We start from the raw sequence: 20,450 nt of genomic DNA, 5'->3' as shown, positions 1-20,450 counted from the left end.
TTTTCCCCCTTTTAAATAACGATCATTTGATGCGCTTTGCTCCACTCTCTGTATTATGGTGCCTGATCTGTCTGGTTTTCAACTAGGTCCGCTAAATGACGTCATGGGGGCGGGTACTTTCATTTTCACTGCTACAGTCCCTCACTTCTACTCGTGTTAAAACCAAAAGATCAGCACGGTAGTTCACATGGCAGGCTTTTACGTCCTTCATACATGTTGAGATAGAGTTTATTGACTTGATGAGGGAATGTCTTGACAATCCACACAGACGTGCAACAAGTAAAACCCTACATGACTTCACGCTTTAACAGGCAGTCAAGCAGGTCGCACACCAGAAGCGCCGCGACACGGTGCGGACATGACAGTTTAAACTATCACACACCAAACGCGCACATTCGCATGATATTTAACATAAAAATAATCAGATGGCGCTCTGTGGGCCGGCTGAAATGAGAACTGCTTCGTGAATCGAGGCTGGGCGGCGCCGGTGTGTGTATAGAAACCTGTTTAGAATTCTAAAATCCATAGTGCTGTGCGGCGCGTCGCCGAGAGGCGCTTCTGGTGTGCTTCCTGCTTCATTCAGAGAGTGAACCAAAGCATTGGTGCCATTATAATGTATTAAATATATATATTTTTTAAAAATCGCGATTTCTCAATTTGATTCAAAATTAAATCGTCTTAAAACAGTTGGAAAAAATCCTAGAGGAAATCCTGCAATGACACTTTTAGTCAACAAAATGTGCAATAGGGAACATCAAAATAAAGTGTTACCAAACTATTTTTAATACATTTTTAAACATAATAGTTTTTAAAAATAGTTCAACTAATTTATTTTGTCTTTGACAGTGACAGTACATAATATTATTGGACAACAGTGGTTTGTAATGTAAAAGGGGGCTGAATTTTTTTTTCTTAAAGGGGCTAATGATATTGTTCTTAAAATTGTTTTAAAAACAATAAAACGTTTTTTTTTTATTCCAGCCAAACTAAAAGACATAATATAAAAGAAAATAAAAAATATATATAATGCTGTGAAAATATTTGAATAATTTGAATAATTCACAGGGTGTATATACAGTTACGTTTTTTTTTTAAAGATGTATGAGAAGCATTATGTTTTGAGTATAAGTCACTTTGGATTCAGGTAGATATGTCACACATTTAGGAATCAAAAATGCATTTATTTAACTATATTTACAGTTTTCTGTCAAAAAAAAGGTCCCATTAGTTAACATTTATCAACATGTTTCCTTTCCTGAACTAAAAATGAAAGTATACTTGAACAGCACTTATTTAGCGATGTTAAACATTTACTAATGTATTGCTAAAATACAAAGTTGTGCTTGTTAACATTAGATTTGAGGGCCGGGGGGATAGGCTGATTTGACAAGTCTCTGAGTGTTTAACCTTTTACTTTTATCATTTTTTTTAATTCATTCGGCAGATTTTTTTCTCTTGTTAGATCAATAGTAGATACATTTTCAATTGAGATGTCAATGGTCTAATCTGATTCAATGATTTATGCAATGCTAAGCTGAAAACGTTCTCCAACCAGATGCAGTGATTGATTAAATGGATTAAAAAATGGCAAAATTCAACTATTTAAAATGAGTCTATTCCTGTGTAGAGTGTGCCTTTTACCAAAAAAACACTTTTTTTTGTAAAGTGTATATAGTTATTAAAATTTTGCAAAGTCAGTGATACCTAAAAAACATGGCTGCCAATTAAATAGAATTTGTCAGAAAATTAAGGAATTTACCACAATGTGAAAAAAATCTAAAAATGCTCTCTAATTTTGATTTGTTTGAGAATGATTTGCTTAAGAATATTACAATATGCTTGAAAACAGCTCTTTTGCTCCTGTTAGTATTACGTCAATCATGTAAAATCTCTCATTGTTTGTTTTAGAGAGCCAGAACGGAAGCTATTGAAGTCTTTTTGCTTTAAGGTATTCAAATAATCCAGGCACATCACAGTAAGAGTGGCACCGTGACCCCGGCACACATTTAAAGACAGGAAAAGGTCAGGAAGAGCAGGAGTGAGCCTCCGACATGGCAGGGGGGTTGAGCATCTCTGAAAAAAGCATTAGAGGAGCTGTGTGTTTGTGCGTGTCACTCCAGACAGAGGGAAGACGGTGGAATGTAAGACTGGGATCAGAAGGCAAAGTCTGTGTCTCCTGAACTCTGATTGGTGGATGTGTGGTAGGAATGCATAAAAATGAAGCGAGCGGAAATAAGAGAACTGGAATGTTTTTTTTAAATGCCGTCTTTCATTTTTTTTTTTTTTTTTTGTCTGGGGTTTAAGTGCTGCTAATAACCTTTAATACCTGAGATGTTTTTTTATCTGGATAAGTACACCACAGTTGAATGAAACCTAATTTTTTTCTGTTCATCTTGTAGTCTTTATTTCTAATCAGATAAGTCATTCTCATTGTTCTCATTTTTTGTTCTCAGTCCAACTAAATGAACACTATTTGTGCATCATTCTCTATCTCTCAGTCATTATTTAGTTGTTTATCTTGATTTGATTAGATTAAACCCCCGTGATTATTTCTTAAATGTTTATTGTATGGTTATAAGTAATAGATAAAATTAATAAACTGTGATATTGCATTGGAATGGTGACGTTTTTAGAATTGGACATGGAAATATTATGCTATATTACTTTATTACCATGTTAATGTCTATGTCATGCAAACGTAGGATAGTCATTTGAAAACATTTTTATTACATAAACATATTTTACTGTATTTGACTAGAATCTCCAATTGACTTTTTTTTTTATTAGCATCAATATTTTCATAAAAACATTCAATATTCCTAGAACCTTTTTATTCACAAAAGAATCTTTTTACATGAAAAAGAACAACTTTTTAGGCGACCAAAAAGTTTCTTCTATGGCATTGCCAAAATAAACCTTTTGGACCTTGTGTGAATGTGAGAACTTTTTGGCTTCAGGACACATACTTGCCAAAAACAAACAGAGAGTTGCGTCTGTTCACTGCTGTCATCTGGAAAGTATGAAGCGCTTTATGGTTATCTTACATACCTTTTACTGGAAACCGTCTTTATTTTTCTAGTTGGGTTTTAGATTGTAGAATTTGACTAAAGTGTAATTTTCTCATTAACAGTATTTTTTATGACCAGTATCTACAGTGCATGAGCACAGATGTTTAGTTAGCACAGACAACGAATGATGTGTAAATGTGTGATTATAGGCCTCCCGCATTTGTCAAGTCCAAACAAGCCATCTACTTCAAAGTATTAAATCATATCTTCTTGAGCAGAGAAAGGAAAAGTGACACAGGAGTGTGATGGTTGTGCAGTATTAAAAGTTATTCTTGTGGCTCATTGAAACTAATAGGGAATGTTAAAGAGTCTGAAGTATTTAAAAAAAACTGTTCTTTTTAGAAGTTTTTAAAAAATCTTTCTATTCACAAAAAGGGATAGTTCACCAAACAAATGAAAAATCACTTGTTCCAAGTCTGTTTGAGTTTCTTTGTTCTGTTGAGCAACAAAGTAGATAAACTGAAGAATGCTATAAAGCAGCAGCAATTCATTCCCATAGTATTTATTTATTTATTTATTTATTTTTGTTTCTAAACTGAAAATCCAACAGTCATCTTTATCAAATGTAATAAATGTAGTTAACTCAAAATTGACTGAAAGTTAATTCTACTCATTTAAAAAGAGTTGTGAACTCAGTGTTGAAGGTAATGAGTTAATTAAATACCTCATTACTTCAACTTAAATGGAGTAAGTTTCCTCAAAAAGTAAGCAATCAGTTTCCTCAAACGGTTTAAGTTGACTTGACTTATTGTGTTTTACAGTACTCCGTTGATTTGAGTTCTTCATTTATCACGTTTTACTATGATTAAATTGCTTTGAGCATAGTAAACCTCAAATGGATTAAGTTCACAGTACTCATTAGGATTAGTTGAACTTAAATGTTTTTTTGCAATCAGTTTCCTCAAATGGTTTGTGAGACCTTAATCTTTTGTATTTTACAGTGTACTTGTTTTTGCTTGTTTCTAACATTTTTCAGGATGTCTTGTTTTGATCCATCAGAAGAAAGATATTCATAAGTATATAAATGATAAGGTAATTTTTTTTTGGCTGAACTTTACTTTTAGCAGAGATGGGAAGTAACGAAGTAATAATACTTTATTACGGTACTTAAATAGATTTTTCTTGTATCAGTACTTTACTCAACTCTTTATTTTTTTGACAACTTTTTACTTTTACTTCTTACATTTTTAAAATCACGGTCGTTACTTTCGTTTTCATGTGTTTGGTGGCGCGGTCTATATTATTTCTTATCATTGCGCAATAACATGAGTGCCCTTTTGATGCAAGCAGTCAATTATTCCTCATTGCGCGCCTGCATGCTACAGTGCGCAGCTATCGCACACCGTCCGTGGGCTAGTTTAGGAAGATTACTATGAGAAAGGCTAGGATGACTCTGCAGATGTGAGAGAGAGAGAATTTAACATGTGTGATGCTGCCCTGTTTACAGAGTAAGACATCTTTTGTTCGATCGGATCACAGGTAAACAAGAAAGACACATTCCAGCTCAAAAACATGCAGTTTAAACGCTTAAGCCTTTTGTCTACTTTCAATCATTTTTGCACGGGCTTTCAATCTAATAACGCGAAAAATATTGCTTTTTTGTAAAGATTTGTCCATTTAGTAATAAAACAATTAAACACTTTATAAAAATGTATGCATTGCAGTGTTTTTTCTTTATTTCTGGGTTATGTATAAGTGGTGGCGCCTGCAGCCGTACGGAACATTTAAATTGTTTTGTAACAGCTTTTGATGTGGAGGTTCCTTGTACTGTTGCCCAAAACTAAACTAAACTAAACTAAACTAAACTTAACTTAACTTAACTTAACTTAACTTAACTTAACTTAACTTAACTTAACTTAACTTAACTAAACTAAACTAAACTAAACTAAACTAAACTAAACTAAACTAAACTAAACTAAACATATACCATAGGAACAGTATAACAGAAAATTCTGGCAGTTTTAAAAACCTTGACATTTATCATCCCATGTCTAGTGCTAAATAAGCAAGAGATGATGTTTTTTGTATGCATTTGTGTATGTTTATGTAATTGTTGAGATGAAAAGTTGTAACACATAATAAGACATCCATGTGAACAGTCTTGTAAATATATCACTGCATTTATGCACAATATCTACCAGCACACTTTTAAGAAATCAGACCTGAGCGTGTGTGTGTGTGTGTGTGTGTGTATGTGTGTGTGTGTGTGTGTGTGTGTGTGTGTGTGTGTGTGTGTGTGTGTGTGTGTGTGTGTGTGTGTGTGTGTGTGTGTGTGTGTGTGTGTTGGAGGCGGAGGGACTAGGGGCTTTATTTGTTCATCTGTCTCAGTGTGTGTGTGAGTTCTGGAGAGTGACTCAATGAGGACATCTGAGAGAACCACAGGACTCCAACTAGCTTGCGACTTTTAGCACGTCACAATGAGGGTGAGTGAGTGCTTTCTCATTCCAATGCTCTTATTGTGTTTAGAAAAGCATATTTTCGTCTGAATCTTCATGCAGAGCTGCTAATAGTTCATATGTAAATATGTTAGACTGATATTCAGCCTCTGTGTCATCATAAGTTAGCTATTATTAAGTGAAATTTGTTGTTTCACGACTAGAGCATGCGTCTATTTGTTAAAAAGGAGCTCCTTCACGGCACAATGAAACAGTGTGTGCTTCTTTAGAAGTGTTCAGGTAGTCTCAGTTTTAATTGGAAACACTCATCAAGCTTGCCTGTAAACTCCAGGATCAGAAGCTCAAAGGGCTGATGGAAGCAGATCAAATGATTGAATCCCTCCTGCGGCTCATCAGCCTCCGTGTGTTTCAGAGGACTTTTAAGAGTCAGGGTGTGTTCAGCGTGATCTTAAACTATTTCCTTCCCCCAGGCAACCCTGCTAATGACAACTACAGAGGACCCTTTAAACTTGTAAATGAAACACATTGGGGTCTGCTGTATAGTAGTCCTGTTCTAAACTTGGACTAAAAGTCTCTTTTGGCAGTGGGAACATCTGTGTTGGAGCTTTTAACAGTTTTGACTGCACAAAAAATCAGTTGGTCTTGGCTCTCAAGTGTTGATAATTAGCAGTTACGGTATACAGCAATTACTGGTGCAAATTGTAGTTGTGGAGAAACTTTCTGTGATATCAGCCTGTCAGTATTAAAAGGTCTCTGGGTTTTGACAGAGCTTGAGAAATGAAAGCACTATTTTTTAATTCAGACGTGTCATTTTCTCAGCCAGGTGAGGACACGTTGATGCACTTTTAATAAGTTATTTAAAATTCTCCTGTGAGAGGAACACACTACTGTATGTACCAATGACACCACATGATGTCAACATAAACAGAACAGAATGCAAAGTGCATGCTAAAGTATCATAGCATTTCATTTGCAAACCAGTTCCAAATGTATATTTTTTGTCTTTTTTAAGTCTCTGAACAGACAAACCAAGAGAGCAAAGCTACTATTTGTCATGAGAAAATATTATTATTTTTAGTTAACAGAAATCTTTTACACTTGGTACCTTTTACTTGATAACAGGCAAAAAATATATATATAATAAACATAAATGTGGTGTTACCATGATACCATGTGCATTTTATTATTTTTTTTTATATGAAATTAGTTTATTTAATTAGGGATGGAACAAAAAAAGACATTTTCAGGCAAAGAAATGGAAATTATCCATTGTACATAAAAAATAAATCAAAACTAAATTCAAAATTAAAAGCCGCTTACCTCTCCGAGTGCTGGGTTGCAGCTGAAAGGGCATCCGCTGCGTAAAAAAAATGCTGCTATAGTTAGTGGTTCATTCCACTGTGGTGATCCCTAATAAATTAGGGACTAAGTCAAAGGAAAACGAATTGAATGAATGAATGAAATGTGATTACCTTTAGATAACACTTTCCATTAGGGATGTCCCGATCAGGGTTTTTTGCCCCTCGAATCTGAGTCATTTGATTTAGAGTATCTACCGATACTGAAACCCGATCTGATACTTCTATAATACATAAAAACGAATAAAGGAGAGCGAAGGACCAGATACAGGATGCTCCTTATTTTTCATTTAATTCACCTTATTTTAACATTCAACAACTCTGTTTGTTTGTTGTGTTTTCATTTCCACCTCTTGCAATCCCAAGTTTACATCTCTCACAGTTTGCTAGGCAATGTTGTCTTCATCAAGCTTATAATACCTCCAGACCGCAGACATATTCCCAATTACCGCTTCAAGCTACATCCATGTTCTACTTTGCTGGAATTTAACCAATAGCGTCTCTGCAACAATGTGATGTCATGCTGCACGTGTTGCTGTTCTGATCAAATCTGAAGCTGCACGTTCGGGCCCGATTTCTGATCACATGATGGGATCTAGACATCTCTACTTTCCATACATTATTTAAGAAAATTAAAAGATACTCACATTTACTCACCATCAAGCTCTGTGAGTTTCTTTTTTCTTTTGAAGAATGTTGAAAACTGGTAACCATTGACATCCATATTAGGAAAAACAAAAACATAGGCTCATTCTAAAAAACATAGCCCTATATACATTTCTGGAGATTTTGAATCATGTAGCCAGAAGTACGTATGACTGCATTTTTGTCTTTAAAATTAATGCTTTGGGGCGGTATGACGCCATTCCTTTTCTTGCTTACCAGCTGACCTCTTACCTCTGTATGGACGGCTTTCCCACTGTTACAAGTTTATCCAGTTAGCTCGCCATGTATATGTCCATGGACTTGAGATGCAGAGAGCAGTTGACCACGATGATAGGGTTTAAGTCCAGCGAAAAATGGTTCCAGAAAGCAGGTAAGACATAAGCAAAAGCAGCCTCTGGTGGATTTACATGAAAACAGCGAGAGCAAATGGCACTCGTGAGAGAAATTTGACATCTTAAAAAGCGTACATACACAGCAGCAAAAACTGCAAAAAAAACATAGCTCCTGGGACGTAGTTGGTGCTCTCCAGAAATGTATATGGGGTACATAATCAGCCTGAGTTAAAAAAAAAAAAAAACTTTAAAAGTCAACGGCAGGTTTCCAACATTTTTCAAAATATCTTCTTTTGTGTTCACCAGTAAACAATGACAGAATTGTATTTTTTAGGTGAATTAAAGGTTTTATTATTACTTTATTATTACTTTTCTCAACTTACAGCATACCAAAGTTTTTGTACAAAAGTATTGTTAAGCCAGTGTGGCGTGTGCAATGGGAAAGGGCCATGGGAACAGTCTGAAGTGATTCTGCTCAGCCGTGTTCCTGATTTCAGTGTGATCCTGGAGATCGGGGAGGCTGATGATTACAGGTTGTGCTAATTAAGGGTTTTGCGTTTACTCCACAAAATCACACTGAGCTCATCTAGTCTCTAGAGCACTTCAAAGACAGCACACGCAACCTGCCGGAGTCTCTGTTTAGCCTCTTTCTCTGCTGTGGATTTAATCATGTGCAATTATTTCACATCCTGAAGCAGGGTTTCCCAACTGGGGGGGTTGTGATGAAGAGACTGTTAGTGATTGAGATTTTATGAAAATTAAATATGCATATATGTATATCAATTTTATGTGCTCTACCATTCAGAGTTTTGAAGTCAGGGAGATTGTTTTTTTAAGGAAGTCCCTTCTGCATCCTGAGGCTGCATGCATTTCATTAAAAACTGACAACTATTTTAAGATTTAAGATAACTGTGTTTAAGAGTGTTTTAAAATGTCATTTTATTTTCTGTTTTGTCAAAGCTGACTTTTTAGCATTATTACTTCTATTCCAGTCTTCAATGTCACATGATCCTTTAGAAATTCTAATTTGCTGATTTGATGCTTCATATTAACATCCCTCTTTAAAACATTCATTCATTAATTTTCCTTTAGCTATATCCACAGTGGAATGAACCGCCACAGAGTATATTCCAGCAAATGTTTTACGCAGTGGATGTCCTTTCAGCCGCAGCCCAGTATTGGGAAATACCCATACCGTACCTGTCATCATTGGGATGTGAAAATAAGGGATATGCCCACCATAATAAGGGATATGTTATATGTAATATGTTTTATTATTATTTACAAAAGAAAAAATAAATAGTAAACATTAGCAGCAAATAAATTAGCTAACAGTTCAGCTTATTAAAATTAATAGCTATTATAAAGAAATAGAATCAAGTTATTAAATTTCATTAACCTTTTCTTCACTGTATAATTAACACATTCTCATTAAAGAGAAAGAAATGAATCTCTCATTTACTTGAATTTTTCATTTGATAATCTTAAATAACAGAGGTGTCACAAAAAAAAAACTGCACACTTCTAACGTTATAATGAAAGCATTCATTTGCTTTCCTAACTTTTTATGGTCATTTAGGCCAAAATTAGTTACAACAACAACAAAAAAAAAAACTTCCAAGATTGACATGTTTTATATGTTATTATTATTAATTGTGTGTATATGTCTGTTAAAACATGCACCCAAAACCCAGACTTTTGCTCCGCTTCAAATTGCGTGTACAGAATCCATTTGGGAAACAGCATCTATTTATCACTATGAAGCGCGTCAGCTGACAGTCACGCACCGCTATATGTACTATATATATATACCGACTGTTTTGGGGATTGCATAGGAGGGGCGATGACACCTGTAATGAAAAGGAAATGGAATCCCACCATTTTTATATTTATTTAAAAGTTTTTTCATGCCTAAAAAAAACAAAAGCACAGAACAGACATTTAGGAGCAAGGGGCGTCCCCTGGTGGTTCGGCGGTGTCGGTTGCGTAAAAGGAGGATCAGTTCTTTAATGTTTATTGCCAACCTTCATAGAAAGACTAAAAAACAGGAGAAATACAGGAAAATACCTTTACAGGATGATAGCAGGATAGAACTGTAAAATACGGGACAATCCTGGAAAAGACGGAAGGGTTGATAGGTATGACTCTAACATACACACACACACACTACGGACAATTAACCCACACCAACATGATGAAAACATTCAAACTTCACACAGACATGCCAACTGACCCAGCTAGGACTCTAACCAGCGACCTTCTTGTGTGAGAGCACCCAGAGGAAACCCACGCCAACACAGAGGAATGTATTCAAAATATATTTATATCCTCGAGTGCTCGTTGGTTCCTGTTTAGTATTTTATCATGGTATACGTGTGTCTGCACAATTCAACAAAAATCTGTAGTGACATTTATTTAAATATATTTTGCACAATGTGACAAACGTTTTTTAATGTATCGGCATAGTAAAGAAACACTCATTCATTTTCTTTTGCGCTTAGTCCCTTTATTAATCAGGGTTTGCCACAGTGAAAGGAATTGCCAAATTATCCAGCATATATTTAGCGCAGTGGATGCCCTTCCAGCGACAACCTAGCACTACGAAACATCCATACATTCACACACACTCATACACTACAGACAATTTAGTTTATTCAGTTCATCTAAAGCGCATGTCTTTGGACTTGTGGGGAAAACCGGAGCACCCGGAGGAAACCTACGCAAACACGGGGAGAACATGTAAACTCCACACAGAAATGCCAACTGACCCAGCTGAGACTTGAACCAGCAACCTTCTTGTGGTGAGGCGATATTGCTACCCACTGTGCCACCATGCCGCCTTATAAAGAAACATGAAAAGCAAATGATTTCCGTTCCCATAGCATGCAGACTACTGTTACTAAGCGGAGTCGCTGCCTCAGACTAGCACAAATGGCATGTAACAGTCAAAGGTCAGAGTGAGAATGTGTGTTTGAGGTGGGCTAAAGAGGGCAGCTGTTACCACATTCAGACCCCACAGGCTGATGGAGCACGGCTTGTGCGTATCGGCGGAGAGGTTTTTGTGTCTGCTGTAAGCGAGGGCCTGTTCTGACAAGCGCAGAGTGTGTGTGTTTGTGTGTGTTGAAAGCAGGGCCGCGTCCCATCGCTGGAGAACAGGCTCGTGATAAGAGTCCCTCCAGACAGCGGCGCTTCTGTTTATTTCCTCTGCTCTCTCTTCAGATTGGCATCAGTTGGTTGTTGAGTGCCAGAGGCTGGCGCAGAGGAAATTAGATAACGGGAGGGCCATTTTTGGCACCCCTGACTCATCTAATGGTTCATCTCTGTTGTGTTTTAGGAACGGCAGCGGCTGGAGACAATCTTGAACCTCTGCGCTGAGTATAACAAGGGCGACGGGCCGCCGGGTGATTTGGGCAGGATGGGCGTCTCTGGGCTTGGCTCGAGGGACGGGCTTAACGTCAGGCGTCCTTCAATGGACAGCGTGAACAGCGCTTCACTAAGAGCGACTCAAAGACATCGGGAAAGCCAAGAGGACAACCTGAAGGAGGATAGCAGTAGCACTGAGAGTGTGCAGCTGGACGGACGGACACCTGCTCTGCTAAATGGACAGAATGGACAGGTTAGACTGTTTTTCTTTTACATACAAAAAATAGCTGCTAGTTCAAAACTTCTTTTGAGCTGAAACAACTCAATTCTTAAGATTTTGGGGGGACAACTGAATTTTTTTATGCTCAATCCACTTGTTAAGTTAACTTATTCGATTTGTGTTGCGACAACAGGAATGAATTGTGTGGAACCCTACCTTCTTTACAGTGTTAGAACACTTCCTGTTTTATAACACAGGGTTTTACCAATAACAGTGTTGGAACTTCCAGTTTAATAACAATATTAATGTGCTTTTTACATGTTGTATATTTGAGTTTAAGAAGCTTTTCTTTTTCGGAAATAATTGGGGGTAATATTAATGGAGTGTACAGAAGCTGATCTCTGTCAGTCAGCGCTAATTCATGCATTCGCTGATTCAGAGGTTGCATATGAAGGGCAATAATCGACGCACAGCTTTAATGGAAAGAAATTGAAAGCCGACATTTTCATATTAATTTCAGCGTGCTTTCAAAAATAAAAATCTGAATATGAAAAATATGAGAAAATACTTAATGATAGGATGATAATGGGATAGAATGCTAAAATCCTGGCAAAAAAGGGAGGGTTTACATGTATCAAGTGAACAGGAAGTGTTTGTAGAAAACAGTTTTGCGAGGGAACCCAAAACATCTTTGTGAGAGAACGTAAAAACTTAAAAATATGTTTTCCTATCACTCAGTTTTTTTTCTACCATCTATTTTTTCCCCACCATCATGTGCCTTCTGGGTCTCGGTACAAAAATAAGTTACAAAATATTTAAGTCCAAAATTATTCATTCCCCTGACAAATTCAGACTTAAAGTTTTTGTTCAAATGTAAACAAAAACTGACAGAACTGTCCACAGTGATGCCTCTTGTACATTGTCTTATTATCTTTTAGGAGAAGCCCGTGTCATTTCTGCTCCAAAAAACTACTTGCTGGTTGACTAAAAGTCACTTTAAGTCAGAATTTCCCAGGGGTATGAATAATTTCGAGCCTCGCTCTTGTTGAACAAACCCACAAAGGAATTGTTATATTGATTCAAATTGATTCTTATATCGATAACAATTTTTCAGGCTGAGGAGTCTCTGGGTTCGGGCAGCATTGGCCGTCTGGAGCTGGGCTACCTGGAGGAGGAGCGGGTTCGAGTGCTGGCAAAGGTAGATGAGCTCAAAGCTCGAATCACAGAACTGGAGCAGCAACTTCAGGAGTCTAAACAAGAGGCAAGCAGTTCACACAAAACAATTCTTGCACAGCTCCCTAAACACACTAAAGGATACACAGGAAGTGCTTTCCTCCTAATTATAGTGGATAAGAGTCAGAGCAGAGGGAAGTGATGCGTCCTGGAAGAGAGAATGTCATATGGGGCTCTCGGGTGTGTTTATGTGTCCTGTGTGAGAACGGCTCTATCTGATGTGTTGATCTGGACAGGCGGAGATGGAGAGAGCTCTGCTGCAGGGAGAAAGACAGGCTGAGATGGAGCAAATCGAGACTGAGACCGAGATTATCAACCAGCTGCAGCGCAAACTCACTGAACTGGAGAGCAGCATCCAGAGAGAGAAGGACAAGGTATGGACACGATCACCACACGCAGGCTCACTGAATGTAAACCACCCACATTCAGAGACATATGATAAAATGCATGTTTATTTGTAAAATGTAGACAATTGGATGCCTATAGATTTTTTTTTTCTGTTTTGCTTACATATTTTTCAAAAATGTATTTGCTGAGGTGATCAAGAGAAATCATTTTGATTTCTGGTGTCAGTACTTTATTAGCTGTACTTCCTAAAGTACATATATTTAAGGTTTTAGTCTTTTTTTTGAGAAGTCAAAATATCAACATTTATTTGAAATTGAGATATATTTTGTGACCTTGTAACTAGGAATGCACTGATATGATTGTTTATTTATTTATTGCTGATAATGATATAATTTTTACAAAAATAAAACTTTCAGTTGATTCAGATACCAATGTTGGTCATTAGCACATAGTACAATCCAATACTTGCACATTTTTTCTCCATTAAATTAGTTGGATTTGGATCCATTAAACATTCAATTGTCCAACATTTTAAAAATAGCAATATTGACAATCTTCAATAGTGATTTTTTGGTATTTAAAATATATTTTTTAACAACAGTAATTTTTATTTGACATTAAATAGAACATATTTATTTAATAAACAAAATAAGCATATTTAGAGCCAGTGCTATTGCTGTATGTAATTATTGTCCTATATGTTATTATTAGGGATGTAACGGTATCAGAATTTCACGGTACGGTAATACCTCGGTATGAATGTCACGGTACGGTATTTATTGAATCATTTACAGGAAAAAACTAAACTTTTGAAAATACTCCAAAAAAGTGCCAAAAGTGTCAATGACATACAAATTAGCCATCTATCTGTAAGCTTTGAAACAGGAACTTCAATTTTAATAACAAAAAATTATTAAACCATGTAAAAAAATTAAGTTTCAATTTAGTAGTGTTGAAAACTCATCACATTCAACATTTAATCACTCACTCACTTAGATAGAGATGGGTTTAAAGGAAAATTATCATATAAATATAATCTGGTAAAAGCTGGTATCTCTGGGCATTTACAATGTCCCCTGCAACAGAAAAAACCCTCTCATTTGGGACTGAGGTTTCTGGGACAAGAGAGATATGACTTGGCCCAGGTTGACAGCAGTGGGTAGTGTTGTGCATTGTCTTTCCCCCACTTGAGAGGACAAACCATGCGTAAGATAGAGGTCTCATGTCTGCATCAATCTGAACAGTGTGCTGTGTTTCTGCAATCCCCATGACTGATTATTAGTCGTATTCCCCAACTTGCAGGCACGTGCACACACAGGGCTCAACCTGTGCAGTGCACATGCCCTTTTTAGTCTTGGATAGAAAGTTCCCTTCCAAAATGATCAAAAGTGCCCCCGCGACGCGACATACCCTCCGTCCCGCTTTACAGTACGCGCGAGACAACACAGCTGATCAGAACGCGCGCGACAACACAGCTGATAAGAACTCGCGCGACCACAAAGCTGATCAGAACGCGCGCGACAACACAGCTGATCAGAACTCGCGCGACAACACAGCTGATAAGAACTCGTGCGACAACACCGCTATTCAGTACGCGCGCGGCGACAACACCCGCTTTAGGGTTTTCCAGCTCTTTTTCATCCCTGCTTCTAGCAGCACACTCCATTTCCGCATTACTGGATCTGTAGCGACAACAGACCGCAAGGAATTATGGCCAAGCCTGGGCTGATGGGAATTGTAGTTTCAGCTACCTCCCGTTCGCTTCATTTGCCTGAGCAAATTTTCTCAGAAGATCTATAGTTTTACCGAGTCATGCGACTACGGTAATATTGAAAAAAATTAATATGACGGTATTTACAATACCGTTACATCCCTAGTTATTATTGTTGTTTCTTTTATCGTTCAAGAAGTTTTAGCACATACGTACCAATAGTTTTGTGCCAGCGTTATAGATAATATTGTCATTTAATGCAATGCATTTTTTATTAAATATTTAAAGATTTTTTATCTAAGTAAACATGCAGACAAAATTGCCAACTTAGCAATTTGTTGCAAGATTGAGCAACCTTTCGAACCATTCTATCAATGTTTTTATCAAAAAGCAAAGAGCAACAAACGTAGCAATTTTTGACATTCATTTGGCTACTTTTAGCAACTTTTAAAAAGTGAAAAAAAGCACACTGATGACTGCAGGCGTAATGCCTCTTTCACACTGCACATGCTAGCAGAGCAAAAACAGAGTTTTTTTTTTTTCGACGCCCATGTTAAAAGATTAAAGGATTAATACCACGTGCAGAATAAGCAATCATTTCAGCATTAGGCCTATTTTTTCTGTGCTGCTTACTCTGTAATTAAAGTGACAATGCGTTAAGAATGTGTAGAAGCACATTGGATGACAGTTAAAAGTAGCAATTTTCCCAATAAGTACATTAATAATGTCCACTTATTTTTAAATAGTCAATCAAATTTACTTACAAAGCAAGCTACATCATTTAGTAAGGCTGGGCAGTTTGGCCTAAAATCTAAATCTTGATTAATTGAACATTTTAACATTTAACAATTAATGAACGGCTATTTACTTTGTTTATTAATTTTTTTTTGCCCTCATAGTTCACTGACAAGTTTTATATGCCGTCTAAAGGCATCTCTGGCGCAGCTTCAAGTCATCGTCAATGTAGTGCAAAGTAAGGCTCAAGAATGAGTCCGTTGTCTTACTTAACCAGAGATCAGATGTGGCTGCAAAGAAGTATAAATCAGCCACAGCCCTAAACATAGCGGGGTCACGTGACATGTACGGAAAGTAATTAAAAATATCATCCTGGAAAAAATAGATTGATTATAGGTTGTGAATGTCAATTTTGATTACATTTTGATTAATCGCCCAGCTCTATCATTTAGCAACTTTTAGCGTCAGATTTTTCCACCTTCAGCAACTTCCTCTGAAAATTTGACTCAGAATCAGAAAGAGCTTTATTGTCAGGTATGTTCACACATACGAGGAATTTGTTTTTGCTTCTACTGTGCAACAGAATTTCAGAGACAGGACAAAAACAGATAATAAATATATTTTAAAAAATTGAAGTAAGTAGAGAATGCAAATATACAAATCGACAAGTGTATGTAGTTGGCAACAGTGTATGCAGATAGCTTTAATATAATCCAAAATCAGATGATAACATTAAGTGGCCAATATATCAGTGCATCCCTAGTCTTCATTGCCACTTCAATCAGTTTAATGGACCTTTGCAGAATTAAAGTATTAATTTAAATGATTGTATATCACAATTGTAAAAGAGCAAAACAATTGTCAGCATTTATAATAATAATAATAATAATCAGCATATTATATTGATTTCTAAAATAATACTGAAACTTCAGCTTTACAATATTACTGTATACTCCTCCAGCAAATACAACCTTAGGTGATCTCATTCTTTTACTTACAAACAAATAATTCTCCAAACTATTGACTGATAGTGTACACACTATTGTCCACAGACAAAATAACTTCTTGTCAACAACATTTCACTTACGTAGATGCACTTTATTTGTGAAGTGCTGAGTTTTGAATCCCTATGTGGACTGTATTGTGTCTCCTACTGTTGAGCCTCTCTGGACTGAACAGCCTTTTCTGTTCTCTGACATTCCTTAAAGGCATGCCATTCTTCCAGATGGCCACTCAAGGCCCATTCAGGTCTCGATTGCCATCCTCAGGTAAAACAAATGACCACAAAAGAGCGACAGTGCTCATCCAAACTAGCCAAAGCGCTTTCCATTACATCCGATCACTCTTACATCCTACAATAGAGGATCTGAAGATGATAGTCTCATTTAAATGCACTTCACTTTTGTAGTTTGGGCAGAACGCCAAGCTTCTGTCCAGTAATCAAGCATATATTCACCAAGATGTGTTGTCTTTTTCCTCTTCTTCTATGGTGGTTCTCATCAGGTCCTCTACAAAGCTTGGCAACACTAACAAGCCTTCATTAACCTCTAATCTCCTCACTGCTTTTCTCCACACTGACAGTCGCTGTGTGTTTTTTTCTGCTCGGCCCCTCGGGTTCAAAACTCTTTAGCTTAGCATAGCTAACTCAGGTTTAGGGATTAGAGCTCTGGCTTTGAGGTACAATGGCTCTAGCAGTGCGAGACTCAGTGACTTACAGTGGGTGGCTGTTAGAAAGCCTTTTCCTGCGTGCTGTTTTAGAATTCCAGCCTTTATTTCTTATCTGTCAAGTTCAGGGTTTCTCTTGGTGTTTTGGTGTCTGCTTTGTCAATTCTGCCAAGTTTCGGGGTTTTGGAGAGGTTCTTAAAGGGAAAGTTCACTCAAAAATTGCTTAAACGGATAGTTCACCCAAAAATTTAGATTTACTCACTATTTACTCTCCATCAAGTGGGGTTGAGTATATAATGACTGAATTTTCATTTTTGGGTGATTTATCCCTGATTTTATTAGGAAAAGGCTGTGACAATATCAGATCTCATTACATAATTGTTCTGGCTATAAGAAGTTTGTTCAAATCTTATTTATATTGTTTTTTATTATATTTAATAGTGTGTATCATTTAGTGTATTTATAAAAAACAATAAAATATTCAGTTTTTTTCAATGAATTATCCTGCTGCATATATAAGGCATAATTACATTTAATAGAAATGTCTAAAAAAGCTTTTAGGTATAATTACATAATATCATTTGAACACGTAATGATTCATTATTTTCCTCAAATTTTGCCCTGAAGGGCCAATTGTCTGCAGAGTTAGTTTGAATTTTTCTGATCAAACTCACATACCTGTGATTTTGCAATGATCCTGAAGATATCAATTAGCATGCTCAGGGGTGAGCAAGAAAGACGATCTCTTGGGCCAGATTTGAGGCTCCCTGATTTACAGTGTTTTGAACCAAATCAATCAAACGCATATATCAGTTGCTTGTATCATTGTAAAATGTAAACTTTGTAATAGTCTAGGTCTTATAATCGAGATCTTATATTTGAGACTTTAAGGCCTTTGAGGATTTTAAGACTATAACCATTACATCATGCTTTTTTGTAAAGCCATCTCTTGTTTCTCTAGGCTCTGTTTACACTAATACGTTTTAGTTCTAAAACGGCGTTTTAGAATGAAAATGATCCGCATCCAAACAGGCGTTTCACCTAGCATTTCTGAACAACTCTCCATCTACACTAAACCGCTGAAAATGCTGAAATCACATGACCACACACACACACACACTCTGGCTTGCACTGCAGCATATCTACCCAGATGAGAGGTGTGCACGTCGGACTGTTCATCAAGGATCTACCGCTGGATCTAATCTCACTATATTTAGTAAAAGTGATATTTAATTCATCTTACCTATATTTAATGACACATTCCCATACTTTGGTATTTTGAATCTATTACTTGTTCTCAGCCTTAGGTAACGTGTTTTGGCTGAGCACAAAGATAATTTAGGTAAATACATCAATTAATGTTACAGCGGACACTGATTCTGCACATTTGACTGAAATTACTTGCCTTTATTTGCTATATTGTATAAACTTATTGTAAGTTATACTTATATAATGGCCATTATTGATTATAAAAACTGATATTCAGCAAAAGAAAAGGAATGTTTTGTATTTTTCAATCAAAATAAAAGGAGACATTTCTGTTTTAGGCTTTGTTTTGTTATAAATATGCATACAGTTAGGGTGGCGGTCATATAAATATGCAGCTACTCGATGCCTCAACATTTCTGCTGTCTGTTAAGAGGCTAATATCACAATGAAAATAAACAGTTTCTCAAATCATGTTTCTATTTTATTGTTAAGAAAGTGAAACAACGTAGCCAGGGTGATGTGAATGATGTTATAAAATACACTGTTCCCTTTGAAGATTTACCCGACGTGTCCTCGGGAGTTTGTTTTCCATATCAAACTTGTGAAGTCTGAACTGACAAGGAAAGGATGCAAGGCTGAACTGTGTGTAGGCTACTTAATATTGAGGAAAAAGCCTCAATCAGATAGGCGAATGTCTGCAGCCCCACCTCTGTTTTCAGATGTCTCCGTTTTCCCCCAACCACACCAGCACCAACACGCAGCAGCAGCATTTTAAAACTAAAAAGACCTCTCCATCTCTCCTCTCTGTTTGCAAAATGCTCAGTTTTCGGCGTCTTCGGTTAAGAGTGGACAGAAGGCCTTACCTTAGCAAAACTTATGCATTTTAAAACTAAAATGTATTAGTGTAAACAGAGCCTAAACTCAAAGCATAGATCACACAACAATGAATATTAACTTAATATTTACTCACCCTCAAGTGGTTCCAAACATTTATGAGTTTTCTTTTTCTGTTGAACACTAAACAAGATTTTTTGAAGAATACTAGATACTGGTAATCATTGACTTCCATAGTAGTAAAAACAAATACCATGGAACTCGATGGTTATCAGTTTTCGGCATTTTACAAAAAGAATCTCATTTTGTGTTCAACAGAAGAAAGAAACTTAAACAGGTTTGAAATAAGTAAGGGATGAGTAAATGGAAACAGAATTTTCAGTTTTGGGTAAATCCAATGATGTTTTTAGTGTTTATAGCCTTCATTTTCAGTGAAACAACTATTGTATGGTTTCATTTAGGATTTATAATTTTTCAAGGTACTTTTAAGCACTTTTTAAGCCTAAAAGATTTTATTCAATATATTAAAAAAACAATAATTAACATTGAATAACAATTCATATTGAAAAAAAAAACAATTCTTCTAAACTCAAATGAACTTTAATTAACACAAAGAAGTGTACAATATTTATATTATTTAATGAGCTATTTCTCAAATTATGTGTAATAGAAAAATATACAGTTGAAGTCAGAATTATTAGCCCCTTTTCTTTCTTTTTTTTATATTTCCCAAATGATGTTTAACAGAGCAAGGAAATTTTCACAGTATTTTTTATGATATTTTATCTTTTGGAGAAAGTCTTGTTTGTTTTATTTTGGCTAGAATATAAGCAGTTTTTAATAAAAAAAAAAAAACATTTTAAGGTCAAAATTATTAGCACATTTAAGCTAATATATATATTTAATATATTTTTTTCAATAGTCTACAGAACAAACCATTGCTATACAATAACTTGCTTAATTACCCTAACCTGCCTAATTAACCTAGTTAAGCCTTTAAATGTCAGTTTAAGCTGTATAGAAGTGTCTCGAAATAATATCTAGTAAAATATTATCAACTGTCATCATGGCTAAGATAAAATAAATCAGTTATTAGAAATGAGTTATTAAAACTATTCTGTTTAGAAATGTGCTGAAAAAATCTTTTCTCTGTTAAACAGAAATTGGGGAAAAAAATAAACAGAAGAGCTAATAGTTCTGACTTTAACTGTATATGAAGATACTTTGGGTTAAAAGACTGTGGTATGCACTTTCAGGCCTTTATTGATTAGTTTGTTTGTTTTGAACCAGTTCCCACCCAGGGGAAGAGCCG

General features: G+C 36.1%; 1 protein-coding gene and 1 long non-coding RNA gene across 51 annotated transcripts in view; one reads left to right on the top strand and one right to left on the bottom strand.

Annotated features, from left to right (window-relative positions):
• phldb1b (pleckstrin homology-like domain, family B, member 1b) overlaps positions 1 to 20,450 on the top strand; it is a 149,618-nt gene that overhangs the window by 88,982 nt on the left and 40,186 nt on the right. For 34 of the 50 annotated variants that reach the window (XM_087283951.1, XM_087283947.1, XM_087283943.1 and 31 more), the window contains 3 exons: positions 11,155 to 11,436; positions 12,518 to 12,664; positions 12,873 to 13,010. In XM_087283951.1, coding sequence (XP_087140077.1) covers positions 11,155 to 11,436; positions 12,518 to 12,664; positions 12,873 to 13,010 — 567 coding nt within the window. Of the gene's footprint in view, positions 1 to 5,403; positions 5,492 to 11,154; positions 11,437 to 12,517; positions 12,665 to 12,872; positions 13,011 to 16,638; positions 16,699 to 20,450 lie in introns of those variants that run through there. The other 16 variants (XM_087283936.1, XM_087283934.1, XM_087283932.1 and 13 more) reach the window with 3 other exon arrangements.
• Positions 2,266 to 7,552, bottom strand: LOC147840599 (uncharacterized). Its single transcript, XR_015509339.1, has 3 exons — positions 4,935 to 7,552; positions 3,438 to 4,883; positions 2,266 to 3,397 (listed from the first exon to the last, which is right to left on the bottom strand). It is a non-coding gene; the product is annotated as an uncharacterized LOC147840599 (long non-coding RNA).

The sequence above is a fragment of the Danio rerio genome, chromosome 15, assembly GCF_052040795.2.
Source record: "Danio rerio strain M-AB ecotype USA chromosome 15, GRCz13ab, whole genome shotgun sequence".
Classification (NCBI taxonomy): domain Eukaryota; kingdom Metazoa; phylum Chordata; class Actinopteri; order Cypriniformes; family Danionidae; genus Danio; species Danio rerio.
Note: the sequence above shows the minus strand (reverse complement) of the source record. Positions and strands in the feature narration are given on the sequence as shown.